The 23,691-nt window shown below is 43.9% G+C and overlaps 1 protein-coding gene across 1 annotated transcript in view; it reads left to right on the top strand.

Moving 5' to 3' along the window:
- Nucleotides 1-23,691, top strand: part of LOC138958826 (E3 ubiquitin-protein ligase SMURF2-like) — a 79,874-nt gene that overhangs the window by 27,321 nt on the left and 28,862 nt on the right. Inside the window, exons 5-7 of the mRNA XM_070330128.1 lie at nt 6,874-7,042; nt 15,495-15,578; nt 22,599-22,909. Of these exons, the coding sequence (XP_070186229.1) occupies nt 6,874-7,042; nt 15,495-15,578; nt 22,599-22,909 (564 nt within the window). The remainder of the gene's footprint in view (nt 1-6,873; nt 7,043-15,494; nt 15,579-22,598; nt 22,910-23,691) is intronic.

The raw sequence follows: 23,691 nt of genomic DNA, 5'->3' as shown, positions 1-23,691 counted from the left end.
GCTTGGCATTTTCCAAATAAGGATATCCTACTATGAGTACTACGCTGGAATACTACAAAGAATTTTCAAAACGGCAACACTGGCTTCGTCTTTCCTGATCGAAAGGGGGTGTATTGTTGATATTTGTAGATAATAGACTCTGCATTTTAATTGTCAAATGGCGATTTGATCATTTCGGTATAAAAATGTAGACAAGGACCTTTAAAAACAGAGTTTGGCCTCCTCACAACCAAATCTGAAGTCTACACGAAGAACAAAGTTATAGAGATTTGTAGCTTCCGAAAATTGTGCTTATGAAAATAACAGGAATACATTCCTTGCAACCAGAACTGAAGTCTCAAGCTATAATTATTAAGCTGGCGACCAAGGGACTGCTTACACAGTTCGTTATTATAACGTATAGTAAGCAGGTTCTAATGACGTTGATAAACAAGCTAGAATTAGGCCAGGCGTTGGTCATCGGTCATTGACGCATTAACGTTTCAAGTGATCAGTCAGTCTAAATGAGAGTGTGACCTGCAACCGATTTGAAATCTTCAAAGGGCCGGTCAAGAATGACACACGCGGGTCCACTGAGTTCAAAATGACCCCAAGACATAATTTTTGATGAATCGGTCATGTGCGCAAATCTGGTGACCGAATCCCTGTAAAAGTGCATTGAGGAGGGAATAGAAGAACCAAAATGTGTATATAGTAGGGATTAAGTGTTAGGGGAGGGGGTGTAAGTGTGCCGGAGGGAGTGGGAGGGGGTGCGAAAGGGTAGGGAGGAACTGAAGACCCAAACAACAAGACATCTCACAGTCAGGAGCGGAAACCGCCCAACTCGCTCTCAATAGGGTGTCAGACCAGATCGTCTGGAGGTGATAACAGGGGGAGAAAGTTTCCCTGTTCCTCCACGCGTCAAACTACCCGTCCTGATAACACTTTGCACAAGAAATTAGCTGAGCGCGCGTTAGCTTTGCACGTGCATTTCTATCTCTGTGTGTCGGTGACTGCTAAGTGTGCAAGTCAATGTGTACTCTATGCTTTGGGGTTGTGTGGGTTTGTGTATTGGCGTGTGCCTTATCGTCACTTACTGCTGGTAATAATACTGAGTACTGATATGATACTCTATGTCTGTGACTGATACAGCGTTGGGGATGAGGTGGGAGAGCTTGGAAATGGGTGATGGAATTCGTAGCTCCAAGTGTTTTCGCTGTCTCAGGTTTACTGTTGTTGTTGTTGTTGTTGTTGTTGTTGTTGTTGTTGTTGTTGTTGTTGTTGTTGTTGTTGTTCTCTTCTTCCTCCTCTTCCTCTTCCTCCTCTTCCTCCTCCTCCTCTTCCTCCTCCTCCTCTTCCTCCTCCTCCTCCTTCTATTATCAGTTATGCCTTTATGAAGCTCTTAATTCAGTTTGCCGCATGGGCAGGAGATTTTGCTGTGACTGTGAGGCTGTAGTAACTTGCACAAAACTACTTTGGATGGAAAGACGGAATCAACGATACAAAGCATCTCTTTATTTCATAGACGTAAATACATTTTGGGCGAAGGGCTTGGACAAGTCTGGAACCGCCTTTCGCAACAACTTTGCATTGACATGGAACAATACATATCGGCGGAGCTGCACATTCACAAAAAGTGCAAGTAGTGTAAAATAGCTCAGACGCCTAGCCTGACACTTCGAGTGATGTATGGCATAATGTGATGGATAAGCACAGCAGATAAGCAGTGAGACTAGACAACAAGACACTGACAGGAAATACGATCACCGTTCCGGTTCCTGCCATTGTACTACGGAATGCGTTGTTCTGCCAGCATGAAAAACTCCCTGTTGGGCTCTGTACATGCTCCAGGGCAGAACTGTGTTGGTGCCAGATGCAATTTGGGAGAATGCTGGTAATTAGTGCAAACATGTTGGGAATGTGTCCGTGCATCTATTGTTGTATCATCGGCTTGGGGAGGCTGGAAATCCCGCTAGGTGGGCCGAATGTTGCATGTAAATCATGGGGTAGGTTTAACCTTGCTGCGCTGGTAGTAGGTGTCCTTTCGCGGACGGCCACCAGAATCTTTACTGCAGATGGTATGGATCGTGGAAGGGCCGTTGAAGTAAGACGCGCGTTCATTCACTGTTTTGTGTTCAAAATAAATGTCAGGAACAATATTGTTAAACACATGCACATCAGCAACAACAAAACCCGCACACAAAAACTAAAAGATGGTTGCCTAAACTGTGTTTGAGGTTGTCAGTATGCAGTTCGTAATAAAATGCGTGCTGCAGCACATATAACTTGACTGTAAAAGCAGAAGTGTTTGCTCTTGTAAGTAGCCTTATAAAAATCGTCAATGATATCCTTTTGTGACATAACAGAATTCAGTAATGTCACAAAAGGATATATATTTTTATTTGTGTGAGGGTTCTATTCAGTAAGCTTTTACTTGTTCTCTTCATTTCTTTCTTCCCTTCATTTCTTTCTTTTTGTCGTCATCGTTCTTGCTGCTTTTTGTGTGGCATTGGGCTGTCTGCTAAAGATCATAAAAGTCTCTTTGTACACACGTAACTTCTGCAGATACCGTTGCTGTTGCTGGAGACAAAACGTAAATAAGTCATATTCTTCCCGTGTATACCGAGAAACCAGACCACAAAGTTTATTTTGAGGCTCTGCGCGACTTTTCTCTGGTGCAGAAAGGTACACCTGCCTATAAAACACAAGGACCCACAAGGGTGTATGTATAGACCTATCTGTATGTCGATCTTGTGATTCTCCCTTCACGGGAGTTGATTCGGCATTCTTCGTCGTAGGTGGCATGCGTGATATTTGGTGTAAACGCGCCTGAACAATGAAACACGTCTGAACAATGAACAAAAGTGCCGTTTCATGATGTCTTGATGACTCTATGAAGATTGTGCTTTCCTCTCAAGTTCGGTAATGTCATAGAGATTGGGCTGGAAATAATCTATGAAGCAAGTGCAGTGACCTTGTTGGACTGAGTCTCCTCAGTTATACTTACAGAAGATTCAGATTGTCGACTAAAGGAATGTTTCTTCGTCATAGTGAGAAATCATTCGTTTTTACAGTTAGTCAAGTTTTGACTAAATGTTTTAACGTAGAGGGGGGAATCGAGACGAGGGTTGTGGTGTATGTGTGTGTGTGTGTGTGTGTGTCTGTCTGTCTGTGTGTGTGTAGAGCGATTCAGACCAAACTACTGGACCGATCTTTATGAAATTTGACATGAGAGTTCCTGGGAATGATATCCCCGGACGTTTTTTTCTTTTTTTCGATAAATACCTTTGATGACGTCATATCCGGCTTTTTGTAAAAGTTGAGGCGGCACTGTCACACCCTCATTTTTCAATCAAATTGATTGAAATTTTGGCCCAGCAATCTTCGACGAAGGCCGGACTTCGGTATTGCATTTCAGCTTGGTGGCTCAAAAATTAATTAATGACTTTGGTCATTAAAAATCTGAAAATTGTAAAAAAAAAATATTTTTTTGAACGAACCAAATTTACGTTTATCTTATTCTTCATCATTTTCTGATTCCAAAAACATATAAATATGTTATATTCGGATTAAAAACAAGCTCTGAAAATTAAAAATATAAAACTTATTATTAAAATAAAATTTCCGAAATCGATTTAAAAACAATTTAATCTTATTCCTTGTGGGTTCCTGATTCCAAAAACATATAGATATGATATGTTTGGATTAAAAACACGATCAGAAAGTTAAAAAGAATAGAGATAAAGAAAAGCGTGCTATCCTTCTCAGCGCAACTACTAACCCGCTCTTCTTTTCAATTTCACTCGAGCGGTGGACTGACGATGCTACGAGTATACGCTCTTGCTGTAAAAATGCAGTGAGTTCAGTTTCATTCTGTTAGTTCGACAGCTTGACTAAATGTTGTAATTTCGCCTTACGCGACTTGTTTTTGTTTTGAACGAAGTAAAAGTATGGATTCCTATTTTCACCCCCTTCTCTCACAGAAGTACCGTACCTGTACGCGCAATTCGTTTCAAAAGGTATCTCAGGGAGTGTGATTTAGACTCCAAGTTTACATAGCTTTTGTCAGTTTGAAGTGTTCTTTCGAGAATTCTGAATGCGATCAAGGACATTGACCAAGAGTGGCCTCTTCCGCGCCGGTCTTTCCCTCTCTCCCCAGCAGAAATGAAAAGTGTCGAAGTATTGCAAGGTGTATACATGTGTCTCTTGAATATTTGACAGTCAACTCTTCATACCCATCTTTGTGTTTCTCGAGAGGTATGAACACGTATCGTCGCGCAACCTACCATGTTCACCATCACAGATCTGGTCAAGATCTTAAAGGGACAGTGTCATCCTTCCACTTGAGCATGGACCAAAATTCTTCTGCCTGCTTGTTTACTTCGCGGATTTTTTTTCACTGATTGACATAGGTGTCGTTTGCTAAATTAATTCAGCGAAATATGTTTTTAATTACCCCTTCGACACAAACAGAAGTTAGGCTGAAGATTATTTTGTGGTATGTGTCCAAGTTCGAGAATGCTCTTATCCCATTGTAAAACTTCGGCCAAATCTTTTGTGGTGAACATGATGTTGTTCGTAAGAGGAGCTAGTGTTACCTTTAATTTCCCTAAGCTTCAGCTGACGGAGGGATCTTATAGGGGTGTTATAAACAAACTTTTATTCTTATGGCAGCTGCGGCCATTAATTCAATCAATCTGCTTTGATCAGATCATGAGATGGTTTAATGCCAGGAGTATTAGGTAATAGATTGTTTTGTGCCCAGGGTATTAGATAAGAGATCTCTGTATCAGGGACAAAAACAGTAGAAAACCAGTAGCAACAAAAATCGCGTGTGAATGGAGGGAATATACACAGAGCTCACACAGTCACACCCTCGAAGACTGCTGTTACCGACACACACATACAGGTAAAAAGAGCTGGCGAGACGAAGCGCTCTCCAGTTTGAAGAGAAAAAGAGGGTAAAAACAGGAGGAGGCCGACAGCCAGCAGAGAAAAGCTAAAGTTGACACAGCAGGGGGAAAGAAGGGTGGATGATGATTGAGGTGAGGGAGGTAAGGTGAGAGTGGCTTGAAGAGTAACATTGGGAGACGTTTGGCGCCCGTGCTTGGATTCACGCGGTTGCTACTCTACACTACGCACGCACGCACACACACTCACACACACACTCAGCTTCTCTTCCCTCTTTCCCTCACCCACCACCACCATCTCAGCCTATGTTCTCTCCCACCTTCATTCTCAGCTTCAGGCTTGGTTACCTCCATGTTTTCGTTTCCCCCATACCCCTCCCCCCCCCCCCCCTCCTCCTCTCTCCTCCTGCCCTACACTACTCTACAACGTTGCACCTTTCACAGCTCACCTTCACAATTCAGTCCATTGCGAGTCGTGTCTGCAGGCTGTTTAGCGGTCTGGGGGTGCACACTGCCGTGTGTACGTGTGCGTGTCTGACATCCTATTCCACGTCCTCGGCGGCGCTCGTAGATCATACTTGCTTGCTAGTTCTGTGTCAGAGACTGTAGCGAACACTGCAGATTCTAGTCCTGTTCTGTGAACTTGTTGTGTGGTAGTTGGTAGCAGGGTACGTGTGTGTTTCCCCGATCCCAGGTGTGTTTGGCTTCTTCTGGACAGTAACGTCGGTTGCAGCGTTGGTAGTGGAATTTTGTGTGTACGCTAAAGGGCTCTCCCACGTCCTGATTCCGTGCCTTCGAGAACGCCAAAGATAAATACAGATTGTGTGTAAAACTGGATTCGGCAGCGTGCCATCTGTTCGGCGGTAACTGTTTGTTTGTTTTTCAAATTTGAAATACAAAACGGAGAGTGAGAAAAGACAGGAAGAGTGAAAGTTGATCACAACGGTCGAGACCAAAAAGGCCGAGAAGAGACCAAAAAGAAAAAGTCGATCACAACAGCGAATTTGAAATTGGAAAGTGTCATCACAATGTCGGCTGTCCGTACGGCACGTGCCGTGTTTAGTGTTTGTTTTGATCTGGGTCTTACCATCCTCGTAGGTTGAACGGGGTGTAATGAGGTGTTCGTGTGAGCCTGATAGAAGCCCTGTTTCTTCATTCTTCGCGTGGATTTGAGCGAGTTGACACAAGTGGCCTTGTTTGCGTAGTAGAGATTACCTGGCAGGTGAAAACTGAGGTCTTTTTGCGTACCTGCATTTGTTCTGAGCCCTCAGTCTTGGCGTGTTGAGCTCCTGACAGGGCGAATTGTTGTGTGTCTTCGTGAAGGACTTTAATAATATCTACTAACTGCTGTAATTTGATTTTGACTGAGATTGTATTTGCCGTTCGTGGGTGAAATCGTGGACATCAGAACTTTCAGTTTTTGAAAGCCATCTGTTTCTTAAATAGTCAGAAGTGTCATTACAATTCGACACCAAAAAAAGGAAGTACAAAACAGGTGAAATGGGAGGGGAATGGTCCTTGCTGAAATTCTGCAAGGACAATGAAACACAACCAGTTGACATGATGGAAGTGAGACTGTGCCCATGAGACAATCAGCCATAAGATTTTCATCTTTCACTGCGGCTGTGTTGAAGAAAAACTTCTCTCTGCCGCTGTCCTCGCAGTGACGATAAAAGCAATTCTGCCGTGAACAGAAAACTATCGGTTATTTAAAACTATATATTATGGAGAGAAAACAATAACAATGAGTTCCCCAGCCTGAAACTCTCCGTAAATACTGACTCAGTCTCGCTCTCTCCCAAAACCGTTCACTCCATGATCCACTCTCCTGTCACCTAACACGCCTGGGTTCCCACTGCCACGACACCCAAACCCGACTGAATGGTGCTGCAAATCACCACGCGCTCCATGGCTGGGCAACCCCGCAACATGGCGGTGATCAAGTTTCAGCGTCGCATGAGCGTCCCCCACCTCTCTGTTTCAGTCCAGCGGCTGGACCTTCAGCGCCAGAGCTCGGACGATACGGAGACGGTGAGGGGTCAGATCGTCATCTCGCTCATCTCCCGAGATCGGGGCGGCTCCGGACCCCAGGTCACCGACGCCACCGGCATCTCCCAGGCCATCCCTTACGACCCCAATGAGCTGCCTGACGGGTGAGTGGTTGATTTTGTTCTTGTTCAAGTTTGTGTAGTGTTTTGTTGTTTGTTTTTGGGTGGGTGGAGGTTTGATTGCATTGGTGGTTGGATCAGTTGTCTGTTTGTGTTGTAAAGTACTTTAGGGTTTGTTTGTTTCCTAGTTTGTTTTCATTAGGTATATTATAGTTATACATGTATACATGTCAAAAGGATTTGTATCTGTATTTATTTTTGTCTGATCTATGTGTTTTGTCACATCTGTGTTGTCTTGTTTGGACATGGTCGTTTGATTGTTGTTTGTGTGTTTGTTTATTTGTTTGTTTGTCACGTGTTTTGAAACAGGTGTCCGGCCTGCATTAAGTGATCTCATGCTTTCGGCAATTTTAATTGGTCTTTGTGCTATACCTGTGCTACAACACATGGTATTCAAGGAACTTCCACCTACCTATGGTTGTCTTTCTGCAGAGATATTTATATTCTACTGTTACGCTAGCAATAATATATCTTTGCTTTCTGTCTGCCTTTCCGAGTTTGTTTTCTATCACAACGCGAAGGGTATACTAGGAAAAAATATGGATGGCGCCTTGGACGGAGCCAGAAAGTTAAACGTCTCAAACGTGATATGCCTATATTTATTGTCCCTGCCCTTTAGCGCTTTTGTTGGCGTCTAATACCGAGAAAACACAAGACTCCTGTCTGAGGCTGAGTGAATGACACACACATGTGTGTATACAACACCCAAACCCCACCTTCGTACCATCAACCCCATTGTCTTTGCGCTTGGCATTGCGATTTCCCCCTCTGCCTGCCACCCCACCCCACCTCCAGATAACACAATCTCGGGCAACCATTCTCTCGCATTCACTAACATTTTGCCTGTGGCGATGCACCTCGCTATCCGATAGGGCTTCAAAAAAAACTCTTACCTACCAAGCATCCCCCAAGGGAATCAGTTCGTCCCACTGATCTTCTCGCAGGCAGTAAACGAGGGCTGTGTACAAGATTGCAGAATGCACAGGTAAACACGAGCCACGTGCGAAGCAAGGCCCGGTGACCCGCAAAAACCCTAAACACACCTCATCGGTAGTCGAGGGAAAGGTCAAAGGAAATGGAGAGGAGAGAGGTGTGAAGGGGAGGCTGGTTATAAAACGGCTTGAAAAGCGATGTACCGTGCATTAGTGCTTACTGTGACTCCACTGATCCCACCAAAGACCTCCCGGTTAAAGTCCCCTTTTAAGACTTCGTTTGACATATTTTCTGTTCATTAGGCAAACAAACAAAATATATAGTCTGTTTACGGTATCCCGACTGACCCTATTTTTTCGCGCGACCCTAGACATTTTTTTGGCATTTGGGGGAAAAGAAAAAAAAGTCTGTTTTTTTTGCAAAATAACTTTAAAATATTGGGGGGGGGGGGGGGGGGGGGGGAATCCGACCTACCGACCCTATTTTTTTGGCCTATGTTACCGGAAACAGACTTTTTTTGTTGTTGTTGCCTAACCTCTGTAAATGTTCCTCCATTTTAAAGCTATCTCAATTTTTAAAACTGATTTTCTATTTTGGGGGATGTTGTTTTTTTTAGGTTTTAAAAGATGTCTCTGTGTGTGTTGAGAGGTTGGGGGTCTACTATATAAAAATTATATATAGAATGAAAAGTGAACCTGAAAACATAGAATTGATCTTTTGTGAATAAGGACAGTGGGAGGGGAATGAGTGAATGAGGGCTGTTCTGGGTATGAAACTGATATATATATATAAACACGATTTGCCATACATTAGTTGAGATGTGAACCTAAATACAGAGTACTGATTGTTGTTGAATAATAACAGTATTTTTGCACAGTAGAAGTAGTAGTAGTACATCATAACATGTAGTAGTTGGGGATAGCTTCAGAGCCTTGAAGACGGCTTGTGGCAAGGAATTACAGTGTTTGTTTGGTTACGGTTGGTTGGTTAGCTGGTTGGTTGTTTACACTACGAAATGAAGGAAGCTGTACAAAGCACTTCAAGAAGTAAAAAGAGTACATTCAGATGATTCTTAGGTGCCATTACCTTCTTAGTGGTGAAGGTCGTGGTAGAAAGGCAAATATTTGACAGGGAAATGCTGAGCTAGGCAAAATATGTAGGCGGCCCTTCTCAGAATTTCTTCACATCCCCGCCTTTTACACAACGTCACCTACACCTTTCACTTTCCTATTGTCAGTTGTCATTTTGCTCTACTTCGATTTGGTAACAGGTTAATAAAACTATGAATTTTAGCACATTGAGATCAGTTTCTTCCGCAATCCTTATTACACACACCGTGTATTCTGGCAGTTTTACCGACGAAAGTTAAATCCCGATGCTTGCAAAAGTTCACTTCATTACATAAACATGCTTTCTGTAGGATTCGAGACATTTTACCCAACGACCTGTTCTTAAAGGGAGGTGTATGTGTGTGCACGTGATAAACTGCAAGTGTCGAGACTTAGTTGAACTGCCACAGATTCTTCAGATACCCCACTATTTTTAAAGGGCTCGGCTAAGTGCTGCGGTGACATGCTCAGCAAAAGATTGTCAAGCATGTTTGCTTATGATAATGGAGAGGAGAGAGAAAAAAATCCTGAAGAGAAATCGTAAATCTTTGCAATACTCTCACAATTGCTTGCATTGTTAATGCGATACATCGGGGAGAAAGCTGTGAAATGTCAGCGAAAATGCAACACAGATGGCATCAGGAACTAACAAAAGAACACATTTAGCCAAGAGAAAAGACGTTTCTTTGAAGCCAGATTTCTGGGACAGAGGGATGGTTTGGGAATTAGTGAAAGGTGTGTGTATATGATCTGTGATATTCTGCTGATGCTCATTTGTAAACAGGAATCGCTTGACAAGTGGCCCCCTTCATCCCCCCCTTCCTCGTCCTGATATGGCTCTGCGTAGTCGGCTGGACGTTAAGCAACAAATAAATAAACAAACAAATCTGCTGATGCTGCTTGCAGCATTATATGAGGGTGTTACTGTGTGCAAGTTTACATATATCCGCAGGAGGGTGGCAGATACCATCCAAGCTGAAATCGTTTACGGTTTCTATTTCGGTGGGGTGGCTTATTTACTGTGAGCGAGATCCAGTTCATGCACACCATAGTTTTTTTTCTCTCATTTTCCAGTTGCTGGAAGAAAAGACAGGGCTCGCTTCATGACTGAATTAGACACCGATTCAGATCGTGTTTTCCCCACAAAATAGTTTATTATTTTAAATGTCATTGTGTTTTGTGTGATATATATTAGGAACAGATTCAGTGGGATTCATGCTTTGGTTGAAAATTCAGCATTGAAAATTAGTATGCAGGTAGGGCGGGGATGTAGCTCAGTCGGTAGCGGGCTGGATTTGTATCCAGTTGGCCGCTGTCAGCGTGAGTTCGTCCCCACGTCCGGCGAGAGATTTATTTCTTTTTTTTTTTTTTTTTTTTTTTTTTTTTTTTTTTTTTTTTCCCTTACACTTGTTCCTTGTCCCGGTGTGCTCTCACGCCGCCCCGTCCCTGCACTCGCTGCTCCATCCACATCTGAATTTCGTTCCGCTGCCAGACTTGTCGATTTTACAGACGCTCCAGGGAGGGATGTCGGGTCGCTGCGGTAGGCTACCCTCGGAAGATGACACTGCACTTCTGCTGAGTCACTTCGACGGTGTTCAGTAGTGGGTCTGTCCCGAGCTAACGGACGCAGCCCACTACCTACTATGCCCCCTACTAACGACATTGACTGCTAAGTCGCGGAGCCAGACTGAGTGAGGGTCCCCTCCAGAGAGCAGACCGCCACCACGTCCCTCCGTCGACCCCCCAGAACGTCACACGTTGAAGACTGACAGCAGAAGTACTATTCAGGGAAGGATGGAACAGGAACACTGAGACCAAGGTCACCATGAGAGCTCCGGGCATGAAGGGCCACAAGAGCAAGGACAATTTATAATTTTGGATGATTAATGAGATGAGGATGATTATAATGATGATGCTATGGATTTCCAATTTGGTTTGAGACTACGTGACAGGGCAGCACTCTACGCTTACTGTCATAATATATCCTGGTGTCAACCAGGCTCGAGAACTGCCGCACCTGCGGTGTTGGTCAGGTATACAGAACCTGAGCACCCTCAAAGTCGCATTCGTTAAGTGAATGACACTCGGCTGTGTGATTCCAGCCTTCCCATAGGAACCATAGCACTTCCACTCTGGGTAGGAGCCGACCGTAGCCCGAAAAACCCACATGACCCTGATGGGATTCGAACCCACGACCTCCCGGCCCACAGCCCGATGCGCTAACCACTGCGCTACGGGGGCCGGTGAGATTTATTTCTCAGAGTCAACTTTGTGTGCAGACTCTCCTCGGTGTTCGAACACCCCCGTGTGTACAGGCAAGCACAAGACCAAGTGCGCACGAAAAAGATCCTGTAATCCATGTCAGAGTTCGGTGGGTTATAGAAACACGAAAACACCCAGCATGCTTCCTCCAAAAACGGCGTATGGCTGCCTAAATGGCGGGGTAAAAACGGTCATACTGTACACGTAAAATTCCACTCGTGCAAAAAAAAAACCACGAGTGTACGTGGGAGTTTCAGCCCACGAACGCAGAAAAAGAAGAAGAAGTATGCAGGTAGTTAATCATATTTTTGGCTCACGTAAGTGTAGCCTATGCGATCGTAACTTTGTCTGTGCGTGCGTGCGTATGTGCGTGCGTGCGTGTGTATGTCTGTGGTAGAATCTCTAACATTTGAAGACGTCACATTACATTGACGTCACATTATGACGTAAGAGGGTTAGACGTCACGCGAAGGAAGTACTGAAAGTCTCGGTCATTATTATTTTGAGCGGGCCGAGACTAGTTGGCAATCGTGTCCCTGTAAGTAGGCTACATGCAGACAGACAGATCTAGATCTAGTGTCTCGCTTTCTTGCACAGTTTCACCTATGCTCTTTCTGTGTGTGTGTGTGTGTGTGTGTGTGTGTGTGTGTGTATGTGTGACGGAGTGATTGAGTTTGTGTTACTGTTTGTCGATTTCTTACGTGAGCCTTGATGGCTTTGCCTCTTGTTAACTATAGTGATCCTGATGTTTTTTTGGAATATTAAAAAACATGTATCAAGATAGGATATATTATATAACTCTTTCAAGCCTACTTTTTAAATATATGAATCTTGGGAAATATGTACATGTATTTATCCTGATAGTTAGTTTTTCCTTTAATTTTGTTCAAACATAACATGGGGGAGGTCACAGATATTCTCGAAACGTCTTCAACTCATTACACAATCACCCAAAATATGTTTCATCTTATCACCCACCGCCACACCAAAACTTAGCCATGGCGAAAGAATCACAAAGTTTTCATACTGTCTTAGTGATGGACAAATTCTGTCTGGGGTCTATCATCCCGGTAGCTCAGTTGGTAGAGCACTGGACTTGTGATCGAAAGGTCGCTGGTTCGAATCCGGGCCGAGATGGACACGGGTCAACTTTATGTGCAGACCCAGAGACGGAAGCCATGTCCCACCCCCGTGTCATCACAATGGCACGTAAAAGACCTTGGTCATTCTGCCATAAGTGCAGGTGGCTGAATACACCTAAACACGCAGACACCTGGGTAGCGCGACTCCGTTGCTGCTAGCTTTCCACTGGGAGAAAGCGACCCGAATTTCCCAGCGATGGGACAATAAAGTAATGAAAAATGAAAAATGAAAAAGTCCTTATATCACACACAGGTATGCTTGGAGGCATTTCACAGTTGAAGGTTTACTGATGAGGTTGTGGATGTCACAGATGTTGTGTTGACGTGGGGGTCGAGTAGGAGATGTGGGTGTGTGCTGTTATCTCTTTCTTGTCTGGTCTTAGTTTCCGTCATCAATCTGCTTTTGAAGATGCCTTTTAAGACTGTAATTGAGCATCAGCATGAGAAGATGGTGTGTGTGGGGGGGGGGGGGGGGGGGGAGTGGTTGAATGTATTTCCAGCTTGTTTTGTTTTCTGATATTAACTGACCAAAACGTTTGGGATAAAAGTAGAAGGAAAGTAAAAACCTAAGGTGTTAGTGAACAGTTTCCGAAAAAACATTTTCATTTAAAAAGTATGCATGAAGAAATTCCGAAAAGAATGAAAAAGTCCACATGAACCAGATCTGTAGCACAATTCACTCTTTTGGGAACAACGGTTTTTAATGAGTTTACCTGTGACTTCAAGAAATATTTTAGCGACAAGCAAGATTGTTTGCTTGCTTGGTGTTTTTTGTTGTGTTTAAGTGTTTGTTTGTTTGTTGTTTTTTGTAAGAAAAACAGATGCATATATTTATACGAAATGTCCCCTTTCCATTGCTTACTCAGATTCTGGTAGTATTCCACAAGTACCTCTTTGACATAAACTCACATAATGTCTTTATAAGTTCACTAAGTACAGCAGCAGACAGACATTAATGCCAGAAGAGAACCATCTAACAGATGAAACAACTTTGTGGCATGGTTCAATCTCTCTGAAGCGTTTCATGATCTGTTTTCATTGGGTTAACCCAGTTCCACAAGGATTTAAAAACAGTAGCTCCCCTTGAATCTTTGAAAATGTAAACCTTGGCAGCGTACATATGTGCCACTGTTGATGTTCCTCCCAACAGGCAAGGGGGAAGGTAAATTTATACTAAGTAATCATGCCATTTTTCCGCCTCCCCCCTTTCCCCCTTTTCCTCTGTTCCTTCTCTCTTATCTTCAGTTGGGTTATTTTGGCAATTTGAGCAGGATGCATCTTGTTTGCAGCAAGAAATTGTAAAGTTAATTAATGTCTTTCGCATGTCTAATTACCCGTTAAGTGTTCACCTCCAGAAGGTCGTTTATAACACCATGTTTTGCCAGATTTTTTTTTATTTCTCCGCTTATCGTTCTTAACACAGTTGAAGGTGAAGAACTGTGAAAGTTGATGGCAAGTTTATCGTCTTAGTACACTTGATGCAAGAACCTTCATGAAATGTATGGAATTTATTGGCATAGGAAGTTGGCTGATTACAACTCCGGACGTGCAAATTGTGCATATCAGCAAAATGAGCATTTGCGCCGGGAGGTTGTGTATTTTATTCATATTCTTTAAGCTCAGTTCTCTCAGTTTAACGAAGTTGAAAAAAGAAGCAATAAATCTCATTCCAATGGCAATGAATAGAAACAATGTAAAGTTGTTTCTTCATGCCTAAAAAGGTTTTCTTTTGTTGCTGGGGGCAGCAGTTATATGAAGTCTTATATCGCAGTAAGTGAGAGCAGAGGATGTATTCTGTCAACGATCATGGTCTGCCTTCTAAAACAAATAGAAAGCCAGAATTTATGTGTAAAAATGTGAAGGTCTTTATTTTATATTGATAGAGGTGTTTTACCTTTAGGAAAAACTTGTCCGGTAGTTTAATAGTGCAAGTTTTCATTCCAGCATATTTTCAGTCATCACTGTCTTCTTCTTCTTCTTCTGCGTTCGTGGGCTGAAACTCCCACGTGCACTCGTGTTTTTGCACGAGTGGAATTTTACGTGTATGACCGTTTTTACCCCGCCATTTAGGCAGCCATACGCCGCTTTCGGAGGAAGCATGCTGGGTATTTTCGTGTTTCTATAACCCACCGAACTCTGACATGGATTACAGGATCTTTTTCGTGCGCACTTGGTCTTGTGCTTGCGTGTACACACGAAGGGGGATAAGCCACTAGCAGGTCTGCACATAAGTTGACCTGGGAGATCGGAAAAATCTCCACACTTAACCCACCAGGCGGCCGCGGCCGGGATTCGAACCCTCGACCTTCCGCTTTGGAGGCCGACGTCTTACCACCATGCCACAGCGCCCGTCAATCACTGTCTTAATGGTTTCATACTGATAGATCTATAACTCAGCGTGATCAAGATAATTGTGTAGCTCAGGTGCAGTATGTTGGACTTATGGTGCTTAACTCTTGGATGCAAGTCTGTTTGTAGATTTTGTCTTTTCTGTTGTGTTGCGGTTTCCAGGATGCATGACGTGTTGCGTTCTTCTGCCAGATCAAATACAAATTAGCTTTCCTGGGAATCATGGAAGCTTTACCCAAAAATTGATGAAAAGGTTTTGATTACAGCAGGTTGTTTATTTGTGATATTGGGTGGGAATGATTGATGTAATTAAGCAGACACAAATGTAAAGACTATTTAACAAAGCATTGAGGCAATGAGATTACTGACTGCTGCATGTTTATTTGTTTGTTTGATTTTTGTTCTTTTCTGTCCCAACTCCTGTTCTTTGTCCCAGCTTGCTCACACACTCGCTCATCATTCACTGCTCGATCCATTTCCAAATTTCATTCTGCTGTCAGACTTGCTGATTTGACAGACATGCGTGTTCAGCTTTGATTTCAAAGCTTATAAAATTGGATCTTACTTTTCAGTTTCCTATTCCTCCCATCAACATTGTTTGAGCCAGAAAATGATGTGATCTTTGTTTTTGTCTCTTTTCAGGTGGGAAGAAAGACGATCCGCCAGCGGCCGTGTACACTACGTGAACCATGTCACCAGAACGACCCAGTGGGATCGTCCTACCAGGTAACCTTAATTGCTTTCATACCCGTACTCGCACCTTTCGTGCTGGCAGTTGCAGGTAATTATTTTGATGAGGCGCCATTGTCTGGCTGCCAGTTACGTGTTGCGTTTGTCTTGTTGCTGCAAACTGCCACTTATCTGAGTTCGGAATGGGGTGTGGTGACACCTTGTGGGCTAGCTTTCCGGCATTGTTTAGCTTTAGTCCGAGTTTACAGTCTGTCTGGGGTTTGTCGGCATTTCACGTTTTGTTTGTGTGTTATCACCTGTTTAGCATTTGTTTTTACTATCCACTTTCACAAACTGCAGACAATTGGAGAACAATTTCTTGTGTCTGCATAGTTTTTTGGCCTGGTGGTTTCTTTAGACATGACTGCTTGCTTCTGACATGTTTGAATTTCTCTGTCTGTGTGTGTGTTTGCACAAACACACGCAGAATGGGAGAAAGGAGAGTTTTGTTCCTGAAACATTTTGATCAGCTCAACAACAAAATTTGCCCAACTGTCTTTGTTTGAAAAAAGGAGCTAAGAACATCTTATTACGACTCATCTTTCATGAAGTTGTCTTTCATGCAACATCACCTGTCTTTTTGGAAGAATGACAAATACAGCAAGGAGCTATCAACAAACAGACCTGTTTACCCTCCCGGATTGTCCGGAATTATTACGGATTTGGGGTCTAAATTCCGGTATTACGGAAATCTACCGAAAATTCCGGAAATTCCGGTCGAGAGAACCTTTTTCGTGCGTGAAAATTCGAAGTCGAAATTGTGGTAGTCACCAGGACTGTGATTTCAAGGCTGACCGAAACAGCCTTGTCTGCGCATGTGCACAGCAAGGTATTTGTCGGATTCCGCGGTTTTGAGATCGACATTGGTCCGAAGGGTAATAAGGGCCGATCTCTGTGGGGATGAAATGCCAACCAAAAAAGCGAAAGTTGTACAGAAATATCGGCAAAACTATTTAAGTCAAGTGGCGGTGTCTGGTGAAGTTTAAGAAGAGCGAACCACATTCATTTTGGTGATCGACTTGAGATCAGTGCAACAACAAAGCTAGTCAGTTACGAGTCACGTCGCGGCATGTGTCCCGAGGTTAGACGCAGCATTAGTTTTAACAAAATGCAGTACACAAATGAACATGGAAACAAACAAAAACACGAAATTATGTTTGGCAAAACATGAGCCTGCTTCGCATCGAGTTTATTTGACCTAGGTCTCTACTTCCACAGAATCTCTCAGACCTGCGAACCGATCTCTCACTACGGTCAGTCGCGCCAGAGACATAGATGTAGGTCTATGGTCGCGCTCATCAGTGACTTGCGCTGTTGCCGAAAGTCTTTCTGAGTCTAAAACTGATCTCCATTAATATTTCTCCAATATAGCAAAGATCACAGTTCTTTGAATCGAAAAACTTACAACAAAATGTTTAAATGAAATAAACGAATCGGTCCTCTAAAATTAAAGGTAGCTTCTGGAGAGAGTTATTATGACTGGTTTTAATGCAGGATGTCTGATGTGACAGAATGTAAGGTGGTTTTGTTCACATGCATCGTGACTGTAAATAGTCCAAGGGCGAAGTGGGGGGGGGGTGGGGGGGATGTTACTGGGGTTCCGGACCCCCCCCTTGCTGTCAAAAAAGCAACAACAAAAACAAAAATTCAGTCTGTGGAAAAGAAAAACTAAAAACATTTCCTGTCTGTGAAATTTTTGTTGTTGTCGGGAGCAAATATCATGGAAGATAAATTGTCATTATTTAATACTAACTTTAAAAGAAATAATGAGTGGCTGCTGACACCATTAAAATTCTTCAGCCAGACCCCCCAACCCCTGGACCCCAGGTTGTAACCCCCACCCCCCCCCCCCCCCCCCCCTCCCTCCTCTAGCTCTCTTGCTCCGCCCCTGAATACTGTGTGTTTTTGTTTTTAGAGAAAGTAAACTTGTCTTTGTTAACTTATATCAGGTGTCTTGTGTTGTGTGTGTGTGTGTGATCGAGCTTCTGTGTGTGTAGTACAATACTGTTAAACATGGTTATCAATTTTGTACTTGTTTTGCATGGTAGCGCGCGAATAAACGTGTCGTTTAATCGTTTTCGACCTGGTTTATGGTTGATAAAAAAGATTACTCAAAGATGCCTCAAATTACGGAAAAGTACCAGTTGCATTCCTGATTTTCATTTGGGGGGGTAAACAGGTCTGAACAAAGGTGCTTCCAGGGAATATCTGTTTGTTCTCTTTGCAGAAAAATGCCCTCCCAAGTAGCTTTGTGCAATACATGTAATTCACACACTTATCTGATTGTAAAAGCTTATTCTGAAACCCAGCCAGGCATTCAGATAGCAAAAAAATAACAATAGATTACATGATGGGGTACACATATGCATGCACACACACACACACACACACACACACACACACACACACAAACACAAACACAAACACACACACACACACAAGCACACACACTGCACCGTGAAATGCTAAAAATGTCTTGCGCCGACAGGAAGATGCAATCGTACTCTAGTTTTGCTGGCACACGAAGCAGGAATAAGTGGCTTATAAAACAAGTGCTAAATGAGACAGCTCGAAAGAGATAGGTGCAGATTCCTTCTAATAGACTGAGTAAAATAATGGAATCAGAACTACCACAGGTATTGCACCTCATTCCAAGTGTGAATCAGAGTTTTATGTTGTGAGGTCGGACATAATAGAGGTTGCGTGGGGCTTAAAAATGTACAGCAGTGCCTGAATAGAGTTGTGCGTTTAGTGTAAAGCAGCTTATAATTATATCCTCCTGGTCACCTGTCTCTGCCTGTCTATGGGTCTGTCTGTCTGTGGGGCCGTGTCTGTCTGGCTGTCTGTCTGACTGTCTGTCTGACTGACTGTCTGTCTGCATGATTGTCTGTCTGACTATCTGTGTGTATCCGCATGACATTATGATCTATCCCTGTGATCTCTCTAGTTCTGTTTTGCACTCTACCAAGTCCAGACTGAAATTTTAAGTCTTGATCAACACCAGGGGTGGGACTTTTCCGCGAATCCGCGGATTTCCGCGGACACAATTTACGAATTCCGCTGGAGTAATGTATTTTTCCGCGTCCCATTTCATCACAGTATCTATAACCTGTTGACTGAATGATATGGAGAGAAGTGAAGATGGAACAGAACACTGGAAGCTTGAGAGTTAAATTGTGCTGACTGAAAACTCCTGATAACTAATAGTCATGTTGAGCTTCAATGCATTGGGAAAAGTACCAGTTGCATTCCTGATTTTCATTTGGGGGGGTAAACAGGTCTGAACAAAGGTGCTTCCAGGGAATATCTGTTTGTTCTCTTTGCAGAAAAATGCCCTCCCAAGTAGCTTTGTGCAATACATGTAATTCACACACTTATCTGATTGTAAAAGACTTGGATCATACTATTGCCAGTATTGGATTATGGATACATGTTTTATTAGTAAGTATGCACCATTAAAATATTACCATTGTTGTGTGAAAGTTTTGTTGTTGTTTGGTTGGGTGGTGTTTTATTTTGGGGGGGTAGAGTGAGGAGAATGTCTTTTTTACCTGATCCAAACGAGTTGAATTTTAGTCTCAGAATGCACCAGATTGCACAGATTTTAATGTTCCATTTAAAAAATGCTCCCCCGAACCCCCCTAGAAAAAGGGGATTTCCTCGTTTTTCATCACAAGAGAGTCCCACCCCTGCAACACCTCCTGGGTCACAGCATACTTGACAGTGGATTTGCCTGTGTGTTTATCCCCAAAAATAGAGTATGACTTCCAAAATGGTGGGTAAAATAATAACCATATAAATACAGTGTTGTTCCCAGACTCAGAGGACAATAGTTCAGTTTGACCTCGATTAGAACAAAGTATAGGTCCAAAGGCCCTGGCTTTTTCCTTTTAGTGGAAAAATTGATGGTCAGAAGACATCCTAAATGTCAAAACCATTGGATGGTTGACCGGCCAGGGGTCAGACCAACGCGTCAGATCCAAAAAGTATGCGTCATTGACCAATTAGGCCTGAGAATAACTAAATAAAAGCCAACTCATGGAATAGTGCATGTGGGAGCTGCATCCAACAAGCACAGAAGCAAAAGATTAAAAATCTTGTGTGTTTTACCACCTCTCTCTGCGTCTAAGTAGCTTCCAAAGAAGAAGCTGACTCTCTACCATCAACAAAACGCTTCTGGACCTACATGAAACATCAACGCTCCACTTCATCCGGAATACCTCCTTTGAAAAACAAGGGGCGCCTCGTCACTGACTCTAAGCAGAAGGCGAATGTCCTGAATGACCAGTTCTACAAAGCATTCAGTGATGGACGCACCTACACCAGCGAGGAGTTCCAGACGAAATGCACCATGTCCAGCGACCAGGAATCTTTTCCCGCCATGGATGAAATCTCCATCTCAAAGAAGGGAGTTGAAAAACTCCTTCTGAACCTGGATCCCACCAAAGCAACTGGCCCAGACGACCTATCCCCCCGTGTCCTCAGAGAGCTCGCACCCGAAGTTTCACCAGTACTGACGACCATCTTCCAGGAATCACTCCGCTCAGGGTCCGTCCCGGATGACTGGAAGACTGCCCATGTCGCCCCAGTATTCAAAAAGGGCGAGCATTATGACCCAATGAACTACCGCCCAGTTTCTCTCACAAGCGTTTCGTGCAAGGTGATGGAGCACATTCTGGTCAGCAGCATCATGAGTCATCTCGAGTCCAACAAGATACTGTGCGAAGAACAACATGGGTTCAGAAAAGGTCGTTCATGTGAAACCCAACTGCTTGAACTCTTTGAGGAACTCACAACCAACTTAGAAAAAAGCCTCCAGACTAATATAGTTGTCATGGATTTTGCCAAGGCATTTGACAAAGTCAACCACAGTTTACTGTGCCATAAACTCCACCACTATGGTGTCCGAGGAAAGGTCAACGACTGGATCGGGAGCTTCCTCAGTGGGCGCCGCCAGTCAGTCGTCGTGGAAGGGGCAGAGTCTGACTATACTGACGTCAAGTCAGGAGTACCCCAAGGATCTGTGCTGGGCCCATGCCTCTTCCTAGCCTACATCAACGACCTACCGGACAGAGTCACTTCAAGCTCGCGCCTGTTTGCAGACGACACCATGCTGAACAGGCCAGTGACTTCTCAACAAGACCACGAGAGTCTCCAGGACGATCTGCGGAGCTTAGAAGCATGGGAAGAAGAGTGGGAAATGTCATTCCATCCTGACAAATGCAACACCCTCCCAATGACTCGAAGCAGAACAACCAAGCCCCACGACTACGTGCTCCATGACCACCAGCTGGAGTCGGTGAACGCCATCAAATACCTGGGCGTCACCATTCAGAAAGATGCAGGTTGGGACAAACACATCAACAACGCGTGTGCCAAAGCCAACAGTGCACTAGGCATGCTGAGGAGAAATCTGAAAATCGGATCTCCAAAGATAAAAGAACTAGCCTACAAATCACTTGTCCGACCAATAGTCGAGTACGCTTGCACAGTCTGGGACCCGCACAAGATCAAAGAGGTCAGTCAGATTGAAAAAGTGCAGCGTAGGGCAGCCCGTTTTGTTCTCAACAGACACAAACAAACGGCCAGCGTGGACGACATGCTCAACGAACTAGAGTGGCCCTCGCTAGAAGAACGCAGGAAAGAGGCCAGGCTCTCCATGCTGAAGAAGATCACATCGGGATCCGCACATGTGAGGTGCGAGGAGCTACACCTACTCGCCCCAAGGGCTAGAAGAGGAGTCCCCACAGAGAGACAGCAATTCAAGCGGATCCCAGCGAGAACAAACTACAGAAAGAACAGCTTCCTCCCAAGAACAATCAGGGACTGGAACGAGACCCCTTCATCCCTCCTCCTCTCACACCCCCAGGCCCCAGACTCCTGCATTGTGCAGGAGTCGAGTTCCTGCATTGTGCAGGAACTCCCCAGCCCCCAGTAGATTCTAGCTAGGCTTTTTTTTTTTTTTTTTTTTTTTTTTTTCTCTCACTTTTTGGAATCTGCAACCCTCCACAATGTGACATAATGGTCAGCCTAAATGACCGTGGTCACAATATGGAAGAAGAAGAAGAAGAAGAAGAAGAAGAAGAAGAAGTATCAGGGAGAGTATGCTGTGTATAAAGAGTTCAACAACATACTGAAAACATGTTCTTCTCCGTACTGTAGCATTTTAGCACTGACTGGCACAGTTTGCTTGAACAAGGTCAGAAATGTAGTAGGTCTCCTGCCAGACATAATAACAGTTCTGCAGAGAAACATCAATGCAAATGACAAGGCAGAAGACAAGGGGAAGACAGCTCTTGTTGGCGTGTTAAATTAGCACTGATAGGAATGTTTCTTCACTGGTGCATTAGAGTCATCTATGTCACTACAATGCATGTTTCATCGATCAGTGTATTCTTGAAGACATGATCTTAGCTGTTCAGCAGAAAACAAACTATATAGGTGTCAGACGGGCATGAGTGAATCTCTTGTTTATTTATCCTGGCTTTTTTGGGAGAAGTGCACTGAACGTTGTGGGATTCTGGCAAACTGCATGTGTGAAGTCTTTCAGCTAACCTGTGTGTCTTTGTCAATGTGTGTTTCTGTGTATATAAATCCACTTTGTTGAAGTCTTGTAAACTATTCATTGGGGGTTCTTTTCTATCTTATACTCTTTTGATCATTCAGTGTTACCTGCGACGCAAGGCCCCTGCATTGAGTGGACACATTGCAAAAAAAGACACTTTCTGTTGTCCCTTTCTGTAATTAACTTGACAAAAGTGTACCTTTTGTGAAAAGATTGCCTTCATAAAGGGACACTTTTCATGTACCTTTGATGAGAAAACACTCTTGCGACCAGTAAAACTTTTGACTGGTCGCACGAGTGTTCTCTAATCACAGGTTCATGTATTTCTTTCATATTAAACATTTTCTGAAGAACAGAAATGTCCAATGAAGCATCCAGTATTTTTCATCATATGTTGCATGTTTTCCAGCAAGTATGGCCTCAAATAATGACCATTTCTTCTTTTTTTCCAGACCTGCCACGGAATGCCCTCGACCACAGAGCATGGTCAGCCCACGGACCGAGACCAGCCCCCTCTCCCCCTCCACTCCTTCCAGCACCACCCGCGGCGGTGACAACAGCAGCATCACCAGCACCAACAGTCACAACAGCAACAACAGTAACAGTATCACCGCCACGCCACCAGGGGGCGGTAATAGCAGCAGCGTCCAAACCAGTACCAGTACAGCCACGCACCAGTTCGTGCGGCGAAGGTCGACGCGACATCGAAACTACCTCAGTCGAGCACAGCTGCACGATATGGTGGAACTGCCTGATGGCTATGGTGAGAGGGGGTGGTGTGTGTAGAGGAGGGAGGGGTGGGTGTTGGGGAGGGGGGGGGTGGTGCATGTGTCCGTTTGTGTGTGTGTGTATTTATGTTTGATGTGCATGCATTGTTGTAATTTCCCCTAATTACTGTGGTTATGATGAAAGTTTTGTTATTGTGAACACGAACTGCCTGATGTTGATTGAAGTGGGTTTTTTGTGTGGAGAGTGATGATGCTTTTTAGTAAATCTCTCTCAGTCGCACTTTCTATTTAGGTTTTTCCCTTTCCTCTAAATTTTACCTCCGCCCCCTTTCTCTTGCTCCCTCCTCAGTCTGTTTTACCACCCCCCCCCCCCCACATCCCACCACCCCGCCGCCCTTTCTGTTTTCTTCCTTTTAAGCATTTATTTTGATTCGACTTTTCTTTCTTCCCCCCTTCTTGATTTCCCCACGCCCCCCCCCCCCCCCCCCCACCCCCTGTGGTCCTTTAATTTATCGCTTACACATCAAACAAGTTTGGGCGAGTTTCCCTCCATTTTAAGATCAAGCTGCTCACAAGGATTTTATTTATTTGACTGATGTCACGTGGATACGCGTTGAAACTGCGATTAATCAAGACCACTTTGCTTAATGATGCAGACATCCTGGCTTGATTAGAGGTGGATTGCATGAGAAAACTTAGATGAAAAAGATGTTTCTGACCCCGCCCTTACGGCTCCAGCACCCCAGCCGTCTTCCATTCCTCATCCTCACCTTTCAGTTGGCCTTGCCCATTATCTCTTTCTGACTACCTTCTGCAC

This window comes from Littorina saxatilis, linkage group LG2 (assembly GCF_037325665.1).
Source record: "Littorina saxatilis isolate snail1 linkage group LG2, US_GU_Lsax_2.0, whole genome shotgun sequence".
In the NCBI taxonomy this organism is placed as follows: Eukaryota; Metazoa; Mollusca; class Gastropoda; order Littorinimorpha; family Littorinidae; genus Littorina; species Littorina saxatilis.
This window is presented reverse-complemented; position numbering and strand designations above follow the sequence as displayed.